We start from the raw sequence: 21,126 nt of genomic DNA, 5'->3' as shown, positions 1-21,126 counted from the left end.
GTCGTCTTTGCCCCTACGCGAATGGATGCAAATCATCTCGCTCATTTCTATAGTGCTTCGGTGGTCTACGTTGTCGCCATATTTCTCACGTGACGGCAGTTAGTTCAACCAGCAGTTACGCTCGTAAAACGACAGGAAGCTGAGCAAATTGGTAAGAGAGAGGGAGAGAGAGAGAAAGAGGGCAGGGGAGTTAACTGGAAAAAAGTTTGGTTTGGCATCCCTTGTGGGGGAAAGGAGATCTAAATATTTAGGGATCAAGAAGGAGGAGTATTCAAACGGAACTTGGAGCACAAAATTATGAGGTGGCAGGCGTCGCCAACACAGCCTATCTGGCAGGCCAGTAGACCGCACGAAGCGAACGATAGCACTCTGGCTTCCTTGATCACTCACGACCGATGTGACCACTGTACGAGTATCTTTTGCTATGACCGTGGCCGCCTGTCCAGTGTCTCTAACGAGGTACACAGTACTTGATATTAACCTGACGAGTACCGTAACGGTGGTAGATGCACAGAAATTGTTAGATTTCTTTTTGACATCCGCAAGTGTCACAGGTAGGAAGGCAGGTGTGTTGTGCACACAGCCACAAGTAGGGATAAAAACACACAACGCTAGCTATCAACCAAAGGGCCGCAGAGTAGCGGAAAGCTAGGAGGACACAAAACTCACCAGCTCGTGTTTATGGGTTGGCACACGGCACAAGGATTTTTCTTCGTGCACCACAATCGAGGGCTGACTTACGCGTGTGCTGCCGGAATTAATAATATGCAAAGCCTCAATGCACAAGAAAAGCTTATTCATTTTTATAACAACAGAGAAGCGTGCGTTTGAGCATGCGCAGATGAGCTTTTTTTGGGGAGGGGGGGAGGGCTGTACCTTTTTCTCCGGCACTGTGGAACTTTTTAGTGAGAGTCGGCTTTCTTGTTGCCCTTTTCGCCCCTGTACTGGTGCCGATGTTTGCACGCCTGCCTTCAGTAACATTGTTAACACGAGGAAAATTGATTTTGGTGGCGGTCAAAATAATATACCAAGTCCAAATACCTCCCCCCCCCCAACCTTGGCCGCAAAGAGTCATGCGTGAACTAAATTTCTGATAACGGATGCAAAGCGACCTGCAGACAGGAATCGTCTCGAAGGAGCAATAAATCGTGTTCTCTGTCGGTTTCAGGTCCACGATGAAGGTCCAAGCCCTGGACGCCCTGGGAGTGTCTCCGGCAAGCGTCACACCGGATATGTTTTCAACCAACGCATCGGCGTTGAAACTTGGTACGTTATAATGTTGACCAGATGGTCCCCGGGTTTCCCCTTACCGTGACTTGGAAACCTGTAGGACCCTTCGCGATGGTTGAGTGCTTTCTGCAAAGTTCATGAGTTCGAATCCTGGCTACAGCGGCCACATACATTCTGATCGGGGAGGTCTGCAAAAGCGCGGATTGCTTTGGGGCGCTGAACTTGATTTCTAAACCTGAACGATAGTAAAAATCGACTAGGAGCACTATACAGTAGAGAATGTTCTTATACTGGCAACTTAATGTAAGAAAACACGTGGAAGCGTGCAAAAGAAATTAAAAGTAAACAAATGACCACACACGATGCAAAGTATAATGTTTGGCATAGCGTTAAGAAATGTAGAACGGAAACATCATAGATTAGAGGGGAAATGCTGGCAGATAATTTTTTTGTTTTATGATGGGGGGGGCGGCTTGATAATAAGGAAAATGGGGGGAATGTAGTTGTACAGCTTCTGTAACGTGTAAAAGCAATAAACCAGTGGTCTATTACAAAAAGTCCAGTTCGGTACAAGTACTTTAGTCCGCGCGCCATAAATTGTGGCGGACAAGAGGATGTTGGTCTGCGGTTGTTCCTTATAAGCCGTTACAGTTTCGAAAGTGCGGTATACAAGCGCAGGGCTCAGGAAGACGAACACTTTGAAGTTTCGCGTCCACTTGTGCGCTGCACTTGCAAGCTTGCACCAGCCGGAGTCCGCGTGGCTGAAGCGCAGTTCTGGGGAGAAATTTAACTGCGGCAAATGCTGCTAAATAATAATAATAATAATAATAATAATAATAATAATAATAATAATAATAATAATAATAATAATAATATTAATAATAATAATAATAATAATACAGGATCTGTGTGCGCAAGGCAGCTTCTGTTGCCCGCCAAGCGCTGCATGCTAAACAATTGCCTTTGATGCTCCTGCGTGATGCTTAGACATATTTAAAGCATGTTTTGTACATACCGGATGTGCTCATTATTCTTTAATATTTGTATTATTATTATTATTATTATTATTATAATTATTATTATTATTATTATTATTATTATTATTATTATTATTATTATTATTATTATTATTATTATTATTATTATTATTATTATTATTACTATAACGTCGTTATAATAACGCAGTCGGGGGCAGTCGGCGGCGATTCAACGACCGGACATTAACGCACATATTTTACAGGCTCGCACGTGTTATCACCCGAGAACATTTTCCTGCTGGATTGGACCTTCATCCGGTTTTCAAGCCATCACCACTTCGCAAACGTCATCGCAGAAGGCCTTTGCAAAATCACACCAGCCTCTGGAAACCCTGGCAGAAACGCCTACTTAAACAGCCTGCAGCACGGGACGCTCTGCAGTCGGCGGCGATTCAACGACCGGACATTAACGCACATATTTTACAGGCTCGCACGTGTTATCATCCGAGAACATTTTCCTGCTGGATTGGACCTTCATCCGGTTTTCAAGCCATCATCACTTCGCAAACGTCATCGCAGAAGGCCTTTGCAAAATCACACCAGCCTCTGGAAACCCTGGCAGAAACGCCTACTTAAACAGCCTGCAGCACGGGACGCTCTGCAGTCGGCGGCGATTCAACGACCGGACATTAACGCACATATTTTACAGGTACTGTGCTTACCTTGTGAATCTAACTAAGGGTGTTGGCCGCCGACTGCAGAGTGTATCTTGTTGAGTGTTATTATGGACAATTGTATTGCTTGTAACAAACTACTACCCGATGATGGTCGTTTCATTACTTGTTCGGAGTGCGGGAACCCATATCATTTGGGTCAACATTCCTCAGGTGTAGCTCAAAATACTTTCGCAGCGAAGAGTCAAAGTAAACGTGAATCATGGGTGTGCAAAACGTGTCGCGCGGTAAAGCAACGAGGGGGGGCGGGCTCACAGTCTGCGAGTACGACTCTACCAGACGAAGTCACTTCAGAAGCCACATTAATGTCAGAGCTGGCAGGTATTAAGTAAACTTTGACCTCTTTGCTGACTTTACATGGAAAAGTAGATTCTCTGCTCCTCCTCAAGGCAGAATTCACAAACTTGAGCATAACAATGAAAGACCTAGAAGAAACAGTCTCCTTTTTGTCTAAACAATACGACATGGTGTTAGCACAGCTTTCCGCCAGTAAAGAACGGGAAGCTGCGCGTGAAGCACAAATTACTGACATGAAAACGCAACTGGAAACACAGGCGGAACAGCTGCAGCAGCTGCAACAGGATCTAAATGAGAGCGAACAGTATGGCAGAAAAGTAAATATGGAAATCGAAGGGCTACCTGTCAAACACGAGGAAAACCTAAAAGAAGTCTTATCGAGCATAGCCAGCAAACTGGAGCTATCAGATTTCTGTAGCTCTGATATCGAGGCGGTGCATCGCTTATCAAACAAACATAAGGTGAACCCAACAGTTCTAGTACGTTTTTCTTCCGTGACCGCAAGGAATGCGTGGTTTGATGCGCGGGGCAAGCTAAGACGCTTGCATCAAATTGGAGAACTGCCGAGGCTTTTCATCAATGATAATCTGACAAGAATGAACCGAAATCTGTTTTGGCGAGCTAGAACTACAGCAAAAGAAAAGAACTACAAATTTGCATGGGTCAAGGGCGGAAGTATTTTCGTGAAGAAGAATGAAGATGCACCCCTGATTCGAATTAAGAGTCTAGCCGATATTCTTAAAATTTCATAAGCAACATGGCAACGAATTTTTCCTCTGTCTCAAATTTCAATGAGTTCAAAGATATATTTGCTACCAGCCGTGAACACGGTTTCACAGTAATTAGTATTAATATCAGAAGTCTACGAAAATATTGGGAGGAATTTAGACAGGTAGCGGAATCAGTCGCAGATGTAGTAGATGCATTTATAATAGTGGAAACAAATGTACCAGAGGACTGCACTAACATTTACAATTTAAAGGGTTACAAAGCCCATTTCATGTCACGACAGAAACGACGAGGAGGGGGCTTAGCAGTGTTTGTTAAGATAAGATGTGACACTGTGGTTACAGACATTTCTTTAAACCACGCCGAAAGTTTGACAGTAAAAATTACGCTTACGAACACAGAATTATTGTTGATAGCTATTTATCGTCCACCTAATCACAGTGTCACACGGTTCTTGCGTGAACTTGAGGAAATTTTAGAAGGCCACAAAGCAGCAGATCAGATTTGTTTGGCGGGTGACCTAAACATTAATATATTGAACATCAGTTCGACTACTGTGTCGGATTACCTCTCCATCTTATCAACCTATGGCTTACAAGTGACTATAAATCAACCTACAAGAGAAGAACTTTTACAAAATAGACTAGTATCCTCCTGTCTAAACCATATAGCAATAAGAGCACCGAATTATTCTTTAGAGTCATCTATCATAAGGCAAAAGATAGCGGATCACTATTTTGTCGCATGTCGCCTTAAGACACTTTTACCCCTGCCCGGAAAGGACAAATCAGAAGAAAAACATGACAGTAATCAATTAAAAGTGCAGATTTTAAACAAGAGAACATTTGATCATTTGATCGCACAGTTTAACTGGGCGGAAATGATTAAGGATTGTAATTATGCTAAAGTTTATGAAAAATTTTGTGAGCAGCTGAAAAAATTTGAGCTTTCTAGTATGTACACAATAACTAAAAAACAAAGGAAAAGTTACCCCTGGTTCACAGCCGACATAATGAGAGCTATTTCCAACAGAGACCGGTTGTGGAAAAGGAGTAGGCGTGCGCCGAAAAATCAAGATTTGAAAACTGAATATAAGATTGCGAGGAATAGGGTCGTTGCCCTCTTGAGATCAGCAAAACGGCGGTATTTCGTAGACAGATTTAATCAAGCACACAAAAATTCTGCAAGAACTTGGGCTTCAATAAATACGCTCCGAGGCAGTACTGCGGCACCTGCGAATTTCTTGGAATCTTTTTCAGAGAAGCCAGATGTAGTTGTAGATAATTTCAATAATTTTTTCACGCGTTTTTCTAACACTACGCAGTCGCAGAGACACACTTGCTCACTCAAACATACTGTTCAAGCATCTGCTTTTTTTGCCCACGTTGTCGAAGGAAGATCTGAGGCGAATAATTTTTAGTTTCCGACCTAATAAACAACCGGGCATAGATGGGTTGGCTGTGGCCACACTAAGAAGAAATTTTGATACATTAGCAGACATAGTGCTTTTTATGATTAATGGTTTTATAAGCACCGCATCAATTCCGGAGACCTTAAAAACGGCGATTGTTAAGCCACTGTATAAAGCAGGAAAAAAAGATGAAGTTGAAAACTATAGACCTATTTCTGTTTTGCCTATACTCTCTCAAATACTGGAAAAGTTTCTGTTTGATTGCATGACTTCCTTCTTAAAGAAATTTTCAATCCTAACACCAAGACAGTTTGGATTTGCTGCTGAGCGAGGTACTATTACACTGTTAGAAGAGTTCACAGATGAATTATATTCTGCTCTAGATAAGAACCTGTATAGTTGTGCCTTGTTTTTAGATTTAGCAAAAGCGTTCGAAACTGTAAATCACGATATTTTATTGGAAAAGTTGTTTCGTTTGGGTTTCAGGGGACCCTTTTTTGATATTATTTGCAATTATTTACAGGATAGATCACAGGTGGTCATGGGCAGTAAAGAAATTTTTAGCGGTAGAAAATATATTACAGCTGGTATTCCACAGGGATCCGTCTTGTCCCCTCTTTTATTCAATTTATTTATGAACGACTTTCCCACGATAATTACAAAGGCCACTGTGTATCAATATGCAGATGATACAGTTCTACTCACTCGTCATATGCATTATGAAGAAGCAATTAGCGCCCTACAAAATGCGGTCCATAAGGCTATGCAATGGTTTGAAGAAAACTGTGTTTATATCAATGCTAAGAAAAGCAAAATCATGTGCTTTCGTAGTCCATTAAAAACTCAAAAAATGAACTTGCCAATATTTCTGCATAATGAACATTGTATTTCATGTAAATGTACTGCTGTAGAATATGTGGAGACATTCAAATACCTGGGTATAACGTTCAACAGCGGCATGTCTTGGCAACATCACATGGCATTTTTGTGTGGGAAACTACGTAGTGTTGCATATTTACTTTTCAACATAAAGGGTTTAGTACCTCTACCAGTCAAGAAAATGATAGTGCATGCACTTGCGTACAGTGTGCTGAGGTATGGGATAACGATCTTCGCCTTTTGTACAGAACACTGGAAAAATCGGATTGATAAACTACTAAAAAATATATTAAGAAATGTGGCTTATGGTAGTAAACTTAACGACAATGATATTTTTGAGGAATTAGGATTTTGCACATTGGAGGGTTTATTTACCAGAACTGTTATTATGCGGCATAATTGGAGCGATGAATTCAAAGAGGCATACGATACACCTCGTTTGTTAAGAAATAAAAAACGTTTTAAGGTACCCTATTCCACTACTAAGTATGGTGAAGCGAGAAGTGTATATATCCCAAAAATATTTAACGATTTGGCCGATGAATTCTTCTTGGCAACTTCGAAAAAACAGTTGAGGAAATTATTGATGAAACGGTGAAATTTACTCCTGATCTTTACTTAAGTTGTTGATGTGTTTCTCTTTTATGTCATTGTATGTTAACGGGTAATACTACCAAACATTCTTCTCAAAGTAGAAAAAAAAACGTGTTATTATGTATATGTCTACCTTTTCACTTTTTATGTAAATATGTAACCACATCGCTGTACCGACTCTGCCGGGCCTAGTCGCACAAGTCCTCGTAGACTTAGACAGGCCCGTTTCTTTGTATTGTGTTTGGATGTGTGTCAATAAATATTATTATTATTATTTATTATTATTATTATTATAGGTGGCAGCAGTAGCAGGAGTAAGTAGCAGCAGTAAGAAGTAGTAAGTAGTTGTAGTTGCAGTATTTTCCATTTTTCGTCACTGTCTCCTATACGCTAGCGTGCTGCTGCTATCGAAATGATCGGTCGTTCTGAGCGACAGATGGTAAGATGTGACTGCATCGTGCAATACACAATGGTCCGAGCGAGGCTGCGGCGACGGCGGACGCCGCTACATGTGTGGCACAACTTGCGGACCACTCTGAATGTGCCATGCGGATTTAGCATTTTTCGCTTTCGAGCCAATCGGTTTAAAATTGATACTGCGAAATATAACGCGTCGGGCAGGTTTAGCTCAGTCTCCCATGACTAATGGGCTACGAAACGGTCGATAAAAAAGTGGTGCACTCTAAATGATGTCCCGAAAAGCGAAGCCGGAGCACCGCCATCTTAGGAAGGGCATAACAGTACATTAGCTCAGAGTGAACGAAAATAAGCGCTTTTATCACAATCCGCACGGACGTGGATTAATTTGCTGTACAGAGGCTCGTGGGCGTTTGTTTTTGTGTTACTGGTTTTAAGATGAAGCCTGAACGCCTTGATATGCTTTAGTGGCGATAACATTATCAAAACTGAGTCGAAGGAATTATTTTCGTTGGGCGCAACCAGATATCCTTGTCTAATTAACCTAGCATTTACAATAAGACAGCCAAAGCAACTAACTGTAAGCGGACACCACCCGCCAAGGCTCCATCTATTTCAAAGGTCATGTTGGGGCAAAAGCTGCGGGAGCTTCCATTCCAGCATGTTCTTTAAAAGCTTCTTGGCCGCGGCTGATCGACCGTGTAGAAGAAACGTCGACAAGGACCCGACTACGCGTGACCGTCTTATTCTTCTCGAGTCCACTGCTTTTGAGCATACAACTCTTACTCTTCCTGTAACCTGTGTTTCTTTAACTTGAAATTTACCAAACACGGTAGCATCCATATAGAGGTACGTTGTCACGTTTCTCTTTTAAACCGGCAACTATTTATCCTTAATAATGGCTATTCTGTCTGAAATAATCACAATTCGCCGAACATAATGATAGGGATAGGCACCAAGTTAGGTGAGGCCTAAAGTTCGGTTCAGTTTGAGTTAAATTCACTGGAGCCAACAACGTACAACAGCGAAGTAAGATACATTGCTATGGCATTTATATAACGTTTTCTTTTTCTAGTTTGAAGAAATATTTCAGAAAAATACCAGTGCATGCTCGTGCCAGTGCGTGCGTTCCGTCCTCTCAGGTGCCAGCGCTCCGATCGTACCGGGCGCGCTGGCAGGACTGAAGGCTCTGCACACCAAGGTGGGCAAGCTTCCCTGGAAGGACGTGTTCCAGCCGGCCATCCGCTTGGCCAAGAAGGGCTTCGCTGTCGGATCCCACCTCGCCGCCGCCCTGGCCAACAACGAGAATGTACTTAGCGTGTCGGCTTCCCTCAGGTATGTGATCCCTTCAGCCGCGGAGAAAGTTATCGGATGAGCTTAATAGTAAGATGGCCGGGGAAGCGTGTCACGCTGCAATCGTTCTGTAACCGTTGCACTCGAGAGAAATTACCATACGATTCGGCGCTAATTGTGTGAGAACGAACGTTGCATATCTTTTACTGCTTGTGCAGCGTAATAGCTTCGCAGTGTTACCTTATAGGGCAATGAAATATTTTTGTTCGCGACTTATTTCTTTGCTAACGTTGGTTTCCCATCGTAAATTGCAAAGAAGCCTTCGAAGCCACGAGGACGCATCTATGTAATCCATGCAAGTTCCCGCACATCTATGAAATGCCTATCGCTTCCTCCCCGGCTTAGTCGTTTTACTACTCGTGCATGTGGGCATAGCCGCACGTTTCTCTCTACTACACTTATCATGGAACTCTATGCATTATGACAGTTGTGGTTAAAACGCAAGCAGGGCTACCTCCATCGCTCTGGAGTTGTGCAAACTGTAGCTGTGCGTTTGTCGTCGTAAGAAGCGATTACTCACGGCGTCGACATTCCAAGATAGCTGGGCATTTCCGTATGGTTTGTATATAGTTCGGTGCGCGCTGCACGTTGTCATACCGGAACAGAATATTTGTTACTATGACGTGATTCATACAAAGTCACCTTCGCAAGACAAGGGAACACCACCGCTATGCTCTGACTCTGACACCGTAGCGAATCGATGAAATGCAGGCTAGCTTCTGAGCAGCGCCGCGCTGGGATCTCGATGGCACTGAAGGATAATAATATATGGGGTTTTACGTGCCAAAACCACTTTCTGATTATGAGGCACGCCGTAGTGGGGGACTCCGGAAATTTTGACCACCTGGGGTTCTTTAACGTGCACCTAAATCTAAGTACACGGGTGTTTTCGCATTTCACCCCCATCGAAATGCGGCCGCCGTGGCCGGGATTCGATCCCGCGACCTCGTGCTCAACAGCCTAACACCATAGCCACTGAGCAACCGCGGCGGGTTCAGGCACTGAAGGAGGCTGAAAGTAGGCGTCGCGTCCATAAAGTTGGCTTCTCCTCAGGGCGACGGAAAATTTCCCGTCACTTTGGGCCATGTGATAGCTCTCGGCGAGTAGCGGCGCGAGCGGCTGCGGGGAAAACAGCCGCGCAATTCTACTCCATTCGAATCTGTTTGTTCTCAGCTTGTTTCAGTCGCTAGTGGAAATATTCAGTAAAAAAAGTTAAAAAAAAAGAACATTGGCAGGACTCACCTCAGAATGACTGCCGACACTGATGCGTGAGCATTGAATCGGTTTAGCCAAACAACGCATTGCCACCGTCGGAGCGACTTATGTATGAGCCGCGTACTGAAGCGGGAACTCCTCTCTCGGTCTTCTTTATGGATATGCGGCGCCATCTAGGGGCACGGCCAAGAAGGTCGCGCGTGGCCTCCGAGACGAGAAGCGTGGCGCGCCGGTGCCTGCGAATGCTGAGCATTGTTCCCTCGCTTGCCGCACACTCAGTGGCACATATTCCGTGACCCAAGAAGAACTTCAGTTTGGCCTAGTTTGTGTTTACTGCATATCATATTGACCGCAATGAAAGACGGGGGCAGCGGAAGAGAACGCGAAAAAGACGCGGGCAGTACCCAAGTTGGCGAGACGTTCATTGACAACCAGCGCGTATACCCAGTGCACTTATGGCTCCGCTCGCTAAAGCGTTGGCCTGAAAAGTATTCATTTGAAAGCGGCACGTACCCGGTACATTTGTGGTGCAGCCGTCTAACGCGTCGGGTTGCCGTCCTCCACGAACCGTTGTGACGTGGGCTCGATTTCGCTCAGCACAGGCGAAATTTAAGGGGCCTTTTTCGTCATTGTAGAGTGGCACGTTCCTTGTGGCGCGTACCTAGTTACTCAAGTTGTCATCAGAGAGGTTCATTGAAGACCAGCGCAGACTGAAGGTCACATACCGAGTGATCCAAGTCGGCGTCAAATAGTTTCTGCGAACAGCCGTGCCTACTCAGTCCCGCATATACAGTGACTTATGTCGGCCTCAGAGTGGTTCCTCGAAGGGCGGCACATATTTGCACATTGCCATACACTCAGTGATCCAAGTTGGTTGCAATAGTTGGTTTCGAACACTGTTACCTCAGTATAGCAGTCCAATGCGTTGTAACCATTCGACCACGGCATATACCCAGCGGCCCAGGAAGGCGGGAAATCAGTTTGATACAAACATGCACAGATTGGTACCTTCCAGAAAGTGCGTGAAGTACCGTAAGAGTGCAAACACATTGGTAGCTTTCTTTGGCTCTATTGCGGCGGTTGGCGGTGGTCGCACCTTCGCCGCTGATACAAAGGCACCGATGTAAAAAAAAAGGCACGCGCTCGCGCGCAACCGAGTTCCGGGGTACGTTCGCCGCCGAGAGCGAACGATTGCAGCTCTTTGTAACGTTTAAAGTAGTAAAAGCAATGCGCAGAACACCAGGACTCATGAACAACACAAACGACAGGACCAGCGCCGTTCTTCTTGAGGCGCCGGTCCTGTCGTTTGTGTTCTTCTTGAGTCCTGGTCCTCTGCGTCTTGCCTTTACTACTTCAAGCATGAACCAACTAGCCCAAGCAAGAGCTTTACTTTGTAACGCACCTGCTGTCGCGCAAGATTTGTAGATTGTGTGGCTCTTGTTGAGGTTAGTCGGTGGAATGTGGCACTGAAACGCGGGACGTGAGTGGCACGTCTCCGAGTTCCAGCAGCACGCCCTCTTCTTGCAGACCTGTGTGCCGGTTAGATATGCCCCGCTCCGTCCGTTGAACTTGCTATCCCTGTCTCAGCGAGGCACTGTGTGGTGGCTTCATAGCTGCTGAAGGGCAGTCGTCCTCTTCCCCCTTCTGCTGGAGGCGGCGGGAGAGGGCTTCGATTGCGGGAGAGGAGGATGGCTGTCGCCTTGCACGCCAGCGCCCTTGCCGCTGCAGACGAGACACGTCACATGTGACGAATAAGCTTTCTATGTATAGACCGTTTTTTCGTAGGCGCCGCCACATTGTGAACGCAGTGGCGCCGCCTATGAACAGCGCCATACTGGCTTGGCTGAAAGCGGTCTTTTGCATGGCAGGTATACGCTCGGCGGTAGGTTCTGGCGTTTGTTTTCGCGGTCGTGTGGTCTGTTTAATATGACGTGCGTCTTGTACGCGGTAAGCGGTTCTGCGAGACGTGCTGGAGTGGTTTAAAGCAGCATGGCCGGAATTTCTGCTGGCGTTGAGGTGGACGGAACACGCAGCGCGATGTGTGTGCGCATAATTGAGCCTACAGGCAGCCTCGGAGATCAGTTGTGTATTTCTGAATGTTCCAATCACTAATCTGACCTTATTGCAGTATTACCCTCTATTTCTATGTTGCGGTTTAGGAGCCATGAAACATACGCGACGATCGTAACAGCGCGGGTACCGTTCTGCAACGATAGGAGCTGTGATGTTATACTTTGACAAGCGTTCAACCTGTTCGCTGCAGGTTACATTGCGTGACTACGTGGTTCGATGGATGAGGTTTACGCCCCTGAATAAAATAGTTTTGGCAAGTAATAGCAGCATACCTTACAGTCTGAATTAGGCTTTTCCAGCAAAGGGACTGTTTACGAACTGCGCGAGCGTCCTAAGCAGTGGTAGGTAGTGGATTACATATATCTTTGTTCTATATACCGCATGGTCCAAGCATAAGGCATCAGCGGTTATATATTTATAAACGTTGTGCGGCGTAACTATGCGAGGTCCTATTGCGGCGTTAGCCCGTTTTCTCTTGCTTTTTCGAGAAAGAGAATGATAACCGAATTTTTTTTTCGATTGTGTTCATTCCGTTCTCTACGACGCACTAACACGTATTACGGAAATTTTGTCCTCAGAAATAGGCATCGCATTCTTTTTATGCGATCCCTCTCATATATGATGGCTGTATGCAGGCCAAAAAGGCAATGCCGAAACGCACAACTTGCATATGTATCGTGCTGGTTCACCAACCGCATTGATCGATGTGTTGAGCAGCGCCATCGGCCTCATGCAGGAAGGCTAGCGTAGACATATGGTAATTTGGAGCCTACTAGACTTGAAGTGCGCGAGAAAGATGCAAGTGCATCACAAATATTTTATAGTGCCTGCCACTAAGATGTTTCGTGGTTGCCTTAGGTTGGCCGTGCACGAGCATGCGCTCTTATGCTTTGTTTTACTACCTACGCCAAGCGATCAGATAGTGAGAAGATTTACTATTTCATGCTGCTAATACAGAGACACCGGTTTTTTTTTTGTTGAATTAAAACCGATATAAGCAAAATAGTTAACAACACATACACACACCGCGACTGATAATGTGCGTACACCGCGGCTGATAAAACGCGTCACATTTTTGCGCCCCCAAGAGATATTTCCGCCTACTGTAGTTACCGATGCACCGAAAGGCTTCCCTGACGACCTTATATGAACGTACATGGCTTAGATATCACAATGTACCATCTAAAACATCTCGAAATCGTTCCGCAGCACGCGACAGCAATACTTTCAAGCAGCGCCGCGCCGGATCGCCCAAGCCAGAGAGGAGGAAAGGCTCTCCGCGCGCCCTATCCTTCTCGCCCGATGAAAAGGTCTATATCTACCTGTACTACCCCTACAACTGCGTGTATTCGCGGCTCTGTTCTTCGCGGAAGTACGCACGGAAGCAACAAACATTCTCTATGTATCCTCACTGCAACAAATACCCGCCTTCTAGGGCATCGCTCCTTTTTACATAGAGCGAATAACTTTCTAGAAGCGCTCGGATATTCTCTTAAATAGACAATAATCGTGGATGGTTTCTGCACTTCAAAAAAAAAGAGAGAGAGAGAGAAATCTCTCCGTTAAAAACGTAGCGATCCCTAGTTGGAACAGCGTGGTCCCTTTTTTTTCTTTCTTTTTTTGGATGCAGGAAGCGATTCTCCAACAGCACAACCGGCGCTTTGTTGCGCCAGGGGGACAAGCTCGTCCAGGTGCAACTCTCCGAGCTGCTGGCGAAGCTGGCCGAACGCGGCCCGGAGTACCTTTACCAAGGGGAGCTCGCCGACGAGATCGAAAAGAACATTGCGGACGCCGGTAGTGTACTTATATAGACAGGATTCAGCGCATTCACGCCGTCCGTATAATGGTGGCTGACGTACTATAGATGTCTTATTTCTATGGGTAATGTGAAATAATAGTTTTTCATCCTTTTTCATTTCAATTACAACTTACGTTTACTATAGGTAAACCTATTGTTTTTATGTACTTGTTTATTCGCTTCTAACATCGGTAAATATTATACTGCAGTTTCATAGAAAGTGTCAACGTTTCCTCTAGCATGTGTGCGATATATGTTTCTGTGTAGTGACTATCAGTGAGTATTCGTGTTATAACCGAGCTCGAACTGTACAGGAAGTGCTGCTTCGTATTTTTACTATCTATACGTGCAATATGTGGAAACGGTTATTGCACACACATGTATATAAACCTGATGCATTCTTGATCGTATAAATCATGCAATCGTATGAAATGAGACTGGCCGTATTGGAAATAAATGAAATCAATACGTTTGAGTGTGTTCCTTATACTTAAGATGTGGGAGGAAGGTAGGAGTTTAAAAATTTTATCAAAATCATTGGTGCATTTTAATATTGTCGCAACGTCAAAAAAAAAAAAAACAGGGGTCGTAGAGGACTATTCAGGAGGCACAGCGGCAGGTCGCCTTCTTAATGCTGAGCGCAACCGCGACTTATTCATTACGCCTTCATAAACACGCTCATGCATACTCACATTGTTCTCTTCTTCGTCAGAGAACAGGCGCGGCATCTGCGTGCCTCCGAACTATAGGCATCGTCCCGAAATGCAATTTGAGTGCATGAGGGTGGTGTACAACGGCACAGAGTAAGGCAGGCAAAAAAAAGAAAGAAAAGAAGGAAGAAACAAACGAAAGTTAGTTCGACAGGGACGGCTTCATCCTTACCCCATGCACCACTTAGGGTAAGGGCTTGCGGCGACTGGAACTATTGTCACTGTCAGGAACGGCCTCGTAATTCATGCATGTCGCTCGGGCGGCGGATCCCTCTGTACGGCCCAAAGTACCGTCTTAGCAGATTTTCGGAAAGGCCACGACAGCATATGGGTATCCAGATTCTGTGTCGAAGATCGTATCGTTTTGCATCTTGGTCTCGCTGAAGGCAGACAAGTACGCGGCCAAGCTGTCTGGCTTATTCGGCGCGCTGAGTAAATTGAACGTCGGTAGGTACGACTAACCGTCCGTTGGACTGGAGAGAGATGCGGTTATCTCCCGGTGGCTTCTACCACCGAGTCTGAGAACGTAGTCAAGGAGTTCGGCAGTGAAGGCAGTTCCCCTGTTTGGGATGACTACTTTTGGGGCGCCGTGCCTAAGGACGACGTTTTCGTTGAAGAAAGTGAGCTGCTTCGGCTGGTGTGCCCCGCTGTGTAGCTTTCGTCTCCTCGTAGAGCGTCAGGTAATTGGTGGCAACAATGATCCATCTGTTGCCTGCTGTAGAAGTTGGGCCCAAGAAATCCGTTCCAACTTGGGCGAATGGCTGGCCTGGTACCTGGGCTGGATGTAAGAGATGCACGCTTGCCGCGAGGTGCTTTACTTCCTTAGCAGTCGGCACATGTTTGCACGTGATGTTTTACAGCAGTAGGTAGCTTTGTGCAGTAGTAGTTGCGTTGGAGTCGGGACGGCGTTCTCGCGTAGCCCAGGTGACCTGCGGTGGTTTCACCATGGCATGCGTTTAGTGTTTGTTTTCGAAGTGGTGCCCGTACGGCAAGCAGGTACGTGCTGCCACTGGTAGAAAAGTTCTTACGGAGGACATCGTTCTGCGGACAAAACGAGTGCAGTTCCCTTGCATAGAGTCGCGGAACGTCTTTACTTCGGCCTAGGTCTGGGTCGTGGCGCTGCTTGCGTCAAATTGTGACGGCGTCGACGACGCCGAAAAATATAGCGTCCACGTCCACGTCATCGGTACCTGCGGAATCGACGGGTGACAGCGATAGGCAGTCGGCATCGATGTGCCTCTTCCATGATTTGTAAATTGTGGTCATATCGAACTCCTGAAGCCTGAGACTCCAGAGCACCAGACGGCCAGATGGGTATTTAAGTTAGCCAGCCAACAAAGAGAATGATGATCGCTGACAACATTGAATAAACGGCCGTGCAACTACGAGCGAAATTTGATTACTGCCCGCACCGCGGCGAGGCACGGTAGTCGAGTAGTTTTCCCCCGCACGAGACAGAGTTCGGCTGGCGTGGGCGATTAGTTTTTCGGAGCCACCTTGCCACTGCACCAGTACGGAACCCAGGACAACATTGTTCGCATCAGCGTGGATGGCTGGCTGACGCAGAGATAATTTTCTTTTTTTTCCGTGCGATACGCTTCCAATATTTCACGTGTTATCCGGCTGAGGCGGCGATGCGCAATGAAGAGTTCTCTAATCAGGGCGCACATCCACGGTAGGACGTCGCGATGTTCTGGCAGTCGCCCCGGCTCGTTCGATTGCCTGCTGTGCTGCTACTCACTGCGCTGGCCGATGTAGCAGCGTAGCAGGCTATCGAATCAGCCGGAGCTCGTTCGGCGGGTTTGAGTATTTCGCAAGATACAAATGTTTCCGGGCAGCTAGTTTAAGATGAGGTCCGGAGTGCCTTAATTCAAACACAGTATACTCGCGAACACGAACAGGTGGGCCGCGAGAAGACGGAGATGCAATTTGGAAACGTCGTACAAGGTCAGCCGGCGCCACGCAGTGGTTAGGGAGGGTATCTTCATTTCGTGGTCATGATGTGGAGTTGTTTTGATCCTGCGACGGGTTGCCCGTGACAAGTATCCGCACCGACAGTACGCCGTTGGCGGGCGACGTTTCTCGCTCCATCTTCGCACTGTCTCCGCAGGTGGGTCCCTCAGGAAAAGCGACTTGTCGCGATACCAACCCGTCTGGCAGGATCCGCTATCTTCCAGGATCGGGTGCAGCCAGCACATACACTCGGCTCCCATTCCGGGCGCCGGCGTTGTGCTAGCCGTGGCCGTCCACCAGATAAACGTGGCGTGAGTTTCGTCATTCTGTCTCACGTGCTCGCCTGCTTTTTGGGTCGCATTGCCGCGCTGCGGGGATATCCGACGGGAGGCCGAGGGTGCTGCCTTGAGACGTGGCGAAAACGGCACGCCAATATATGCATTTACTTTAAGCGGCAGTGATCACCCTTTCCATTAGGGAGCTTCAGGCAAAGCGAGGAGCCCGTTGAGTGAGCATGGGTAGCGAGAACCGTCGGCGCGAAAGAGCGTCGGTTCGGCTGTGCATTTGCCGCTTGCATGACTCTGCAGTTGAAATGTTGAAGTATTACAGCATCAGGCGGGAGGCAGAACTGAAGACGTGGACGCAGGTGAAGGCACATTGAAAAAGACACGTTGCGCAACGTGTCGTCTTTCATGCGCCTTCATCTGTGTTCGTGTCTTGATCGCTGTTCCCCCCTCACTATGGATAACCATCTAGCCGATGCTTTCACGCTATTACAGAGCCGGCTGTTGAGAGCGTTTGAAGCAGGAACCTGTCCGAGCACACACACGCGCGCACGTCACAGCGTCAGTTGTCGAACGCAAAGACAAAGACGAGTAATACGTTAAGCTGTATCAGTAAATTATGCGTTCTTGTAATACGACAGCGGTCTCTCTTACCATGAGATGTGGCCGACGGGTAAGCTAGAACATAAAGAGCCGAAAACAAAAGTGGCGCTACCGCCTTTCATTTCAAGGCGTTTGTAGGCTTTAGTGAAGTGTCCTTAGCTTCAGGATGCCTGACTACAGACGCCATCACACTGAAGTAAAGCAATATAATACCTGGAAATGCACACAAACGCAGGAATACTTTACTCGAATGCCCACAAAGAAGAGCTGTTGATGAAATGAGAGCTAGGTGAGAGCGGTATCCGCCTATGATGAAACGGGGTACTTTAGGGCTACAATAAATACGAGAATCGGGCGACGAATTCGGAAACGAATAATGCTCACTGCGCTAACGTTTGCAGGCTCCGTTGTGTGATCAAAATCGGATACCATGTCGGGGTTGCAAGCTAACGAAAGCGCGATGGGCCGATTCATATTCGGTGGTCACGGTGAATGAGGCAGTTCAAGGTGACATCGACTGGGTCTCAATGAAGTGAGAGAATCGCATAGCGAAGTTAGTTATGAAGAAGGGCTCCGGAGCATGGATGAAAAGGAATGGACAGCGAGAATGCACATGTATTTGCACCACAAAGACATGGACACACAAGGGAGAAAGACGACAAGGAAGTTGGAGATCAAGTACAAGGTCAGCGGAAGTACCAATAAGCAACGCGCACTGGTGAAAAAGAAAGTCAGAGAAACAACTAGGGACGGTAAAATAGATTCAAAAGATGGAAACAAGAAAGACCACGAATTTAAACGAAGACGGACAAAGAACAAAGAAAAAGAAAGGCTTTCTTTCTTGAGGTCGGGGTTAGTTGCCAGGGAAAATAAATACAGGAACAAATGCCCGCAACAAGGTAGAGCGTGTGCCTGCTGCAGAAAACATTCAAAGACAACTACGCACGTGTTTTCTTGCACAAAATTTGTACGCATTGTACCTTATGTTAAATTTTCTAGTATTGAATATTCGGCTTTCTTTTTCTTGATTTGATTTAATATTTGCCTCGAAACCTACTTTACGGTATTCTCACGCTTCTTGTTGTAACAGCATTCCAAGATGTTTGGCCAGCCAGAATAGCAGGGAATGTCTACATTTCAGAAGCGCAGGGGTTCGACTTGTGCAATAACTGGTCAGAGGTCGAGGTAATACGAGTATTGGTGAAAAAAAGAAGCAACAATAAAAAAAAGAAAGCTAAAGACGGGTGCACCATTGTCACACAAATACGTAACATAACGAGATGAAGCAGATATAAAATGGCAGAGTGATAGATTACAATACGGTAATAGGAAAATAGCTGAAGCAGGCAATAGGGGACCATCTGTCGCAACCTTGAATCAAAGGGGATGCCATTAGAATGTCCCCAACATCATCACACGCAAACATGCCGTGATGTTTTGCATTTTGCCAGTCTCTAGATTATAGTTAATTCTGTATTGATAAACAAGACATGTCAATTATAAGTAACCTAAATATGTAACCTATGCCTGTTGGACGCTTTTATGCGAAGCATATTATTAGAGCTCAACGCAGCTCCTCAGGCGCGGCGGTGTCGCCTTCAATACCACGTGACACCGTGACGTCACGACAGAGGAGAAACGGGGCTCCAACTCGCGCCGTCGCTCGCGGCGTCGCGGCGGTATATAAGCAGCTGCGCTTGCCTGTGCTAGACACTCACGAGGTGAGATGCCTCCAGGAGACATAGCTGCTCGTTGGAATGAGAAGCGAAGGTTGCGGCGTGCTACAGAGACTGTTTCTAGGTGGCTTTGCTACGGCGCAGCGACTACGCGCCCCGCATCGGACGCGGTGAGCGTCGGGCAACGCAGCGTTCGGCGCGACAACGAAATGTGCGCCTGAGCAAGCGCCGCACGCCTGAGCCGACGGCGACGACACCGGCTTTTCTGGGACACGAGCTGCTTAACGCTGTCGCGTTAAAATAAAGGCTAGTATGCTTATCATCCTGGGCTTAACCTTAGCTAAGTCACAGCCAGTTTTTTTTCCTGCACCAAGGCGAGCTAAATACGAAAAAGAAATGCTTAGAAATGTGCCACGTAACATTGCCTTATTCTCGGATGAGATTTAGACACTACATTCAAGAACGAGAACTCCTGCCTATAATTGCTGCGATAATAGCAAATACTTTCTCGACAAATTAGCGAAAATGAAGTCTTCAGATATCACTTCACCAGCCCAAAGCGACTGATGTCTTTGTGTAATGCGCTGAAATGAGAGTGCCAAAGTAGGAAGAAAGGGTACGTGTGTGAAGCTTGCGAAGTTGGTCACGTGGTAGAGGTAGAGTATTGAAAGAGCAGCATATATATATATATATATATATATATATATATATATATATATATATATATATATATATATATGTAATCTGCTCCAGACGACCACAAGGAGGTACGTTTCAGGACTTGTGTCTAGTGATCTCCTCAACAATACTTTTCAATGTGGCGAACGCGGTTCAGATTACGAATCCGGGGCCTCAAGATGGTGCGACGTAATGTCAGCGCATTTCTCTCGCATACGCCGCTAAATCGCCACTGAAACTTATTATTAACAGTAGGCAATAAAAACCGCAAAAAATTAAACAATACTAAAAAAACTTGTTGCTGTTTAGCATCCTTTTAAAAGGCTCTTCGATGAACGTCCATGATCCATGATCGTCGTGATCCATGATCCCGCAGCACTGGTCTGCAGGCGATTTCAAAAGATCGTCGCCGCGACAGAACGAGAAGACGTGCCGAGATGAATGTTTGCAGGGACCGAGCTGACGACCTGCCAGAATGAGTATTTGCTGAAATGATAAAACTTGAAATTGACAGCATTGCAGGGATCGTTGATGCATAGAGCGGGAAGGCGCCACTGCGACCGATTGCGTGTGCCTCGAGAAATTTGCGAGGGTCGTCACGCGAACGTGTGCAAATTGAGTAATCTCCGCGAGCACTCCATCGTGAGAAAATAATTGTGCTAGCTAATCCTTTGGGGGCTTCAACCGTTCTCTCTCAAGTGGCCCTCTTCTTATAACGCACGGCTATGTTGATATTGCATAGAGCGACTATTTAACGAGAAGTACATTCCCGCTGCATTTCGGCTGCTTTGCTCTGGAAACTGTAAATGGCAGTATGGAGTGCGTTGCGTTGTATGCGCAGTGCTCAGCTGAAGTTTTTTCACGCTATAACGTAAAGCTATTCCAAACTTTTCTATTCCAATTCTGCAATCAGCCCTTCACGATTGGCCAAAAAATTTTCGTGCCCCCCCCCCCCACTTCAACTGTAACCAATATGTCACGAAAACCATGGAAACGCCCCGTCTGATATAATACGCGCACACGGATTATGCATGGATAGGCCGAACAAAAGAAGCGGTGTTATTTCTGATTCGGCGCCTCTTTGCCATTAGCCATCTGCTTCCCGCCAAAAGTTTTCGGGCGGCTCCTACTTCGCCTGTCTATCTCGCGACGTCCCAAAACCGTGAGAACTCAGCACGTCAAAGTGACGCGTACGCATTAAAGATGCATTAATACGCCGAACAAAAACAATTTTTGTTCTTAATAGCCAGAGACTGCCCTGTTCCGAAAATAATCAAAGGTAGCCAGTGCCGATCAGGCACTGGCTACACTCGCGCTTGCCAGAGAGCATCGGTTTATTTGCGTACAATAAAACTTTCTGCATGGCAGTATAACGTTTTCGAGCCCTTTCGGCACCTTTACGACCTCGTTCTGTCAGCTCTTCCTTGCTCAGGATCCGTTCTAGCGGTATTATTAACCTTCCGTTGCATGCCGCCCAAGTTTTCGACCAGCCACCGCAAGCAAAGTTAGGTGTAG

General features: G+C 46.2%; 1 protein-coding gene across 1 annotated transcript in view; it reads left to right on the top strand.

Moving 5' to 3' along the window:
• LOC135910247 (scoloptoxin SSD14-like) overlaps window positions 1-21,126 on the top strand; it is a 59,386-nt gene that overhangs the window by 12,756 nt on the left and 25,504 nt on the right. The window contains exons 4-8 of the mRNA XM_065442307.2: window positions 1,169-1,266; window positions 7,148-7,165; window positions 8,411-8,603; window positions 13,540-13,703; window positions 16,528-16,681. Of these exons, the coding sequence (XP_065298379.1) occupies window positions 1,169-1,266; window positions 7,148-7,165; window positions 8,411-8,603; window positions 13,540-13,703; window positions 16,528-16,681 (627 nt within the window). The remainder of the gene's footprint in view (window positions 1-1,168; window positions 1,267-7,147; window positions 7,166-8,410; window positions 8,604-13,539; window positions 13,704-16,527; window positions 16,682-21,126) is intronic.

Source organism: Dermacentor albipictus, chromosome 10, assembly GCF_038994185.2.
Source record: "Dermacentor albipictus isolate Rhodes 1998 colony chromosome 10, USDA_Dalb.pri_finalv2, whole genome shotgun sequence".
NCBI classification, from domain to species: domain Eukaryota; kingdom Metazoa; phylum Arthropoda; class Arachnida; order Ixodida; family Ixodidae; genus Dermacentor; species Dermacentor albipictus.
This window is presented reverse-complemented; position numbering and strand designations above follow the sequence as displayed.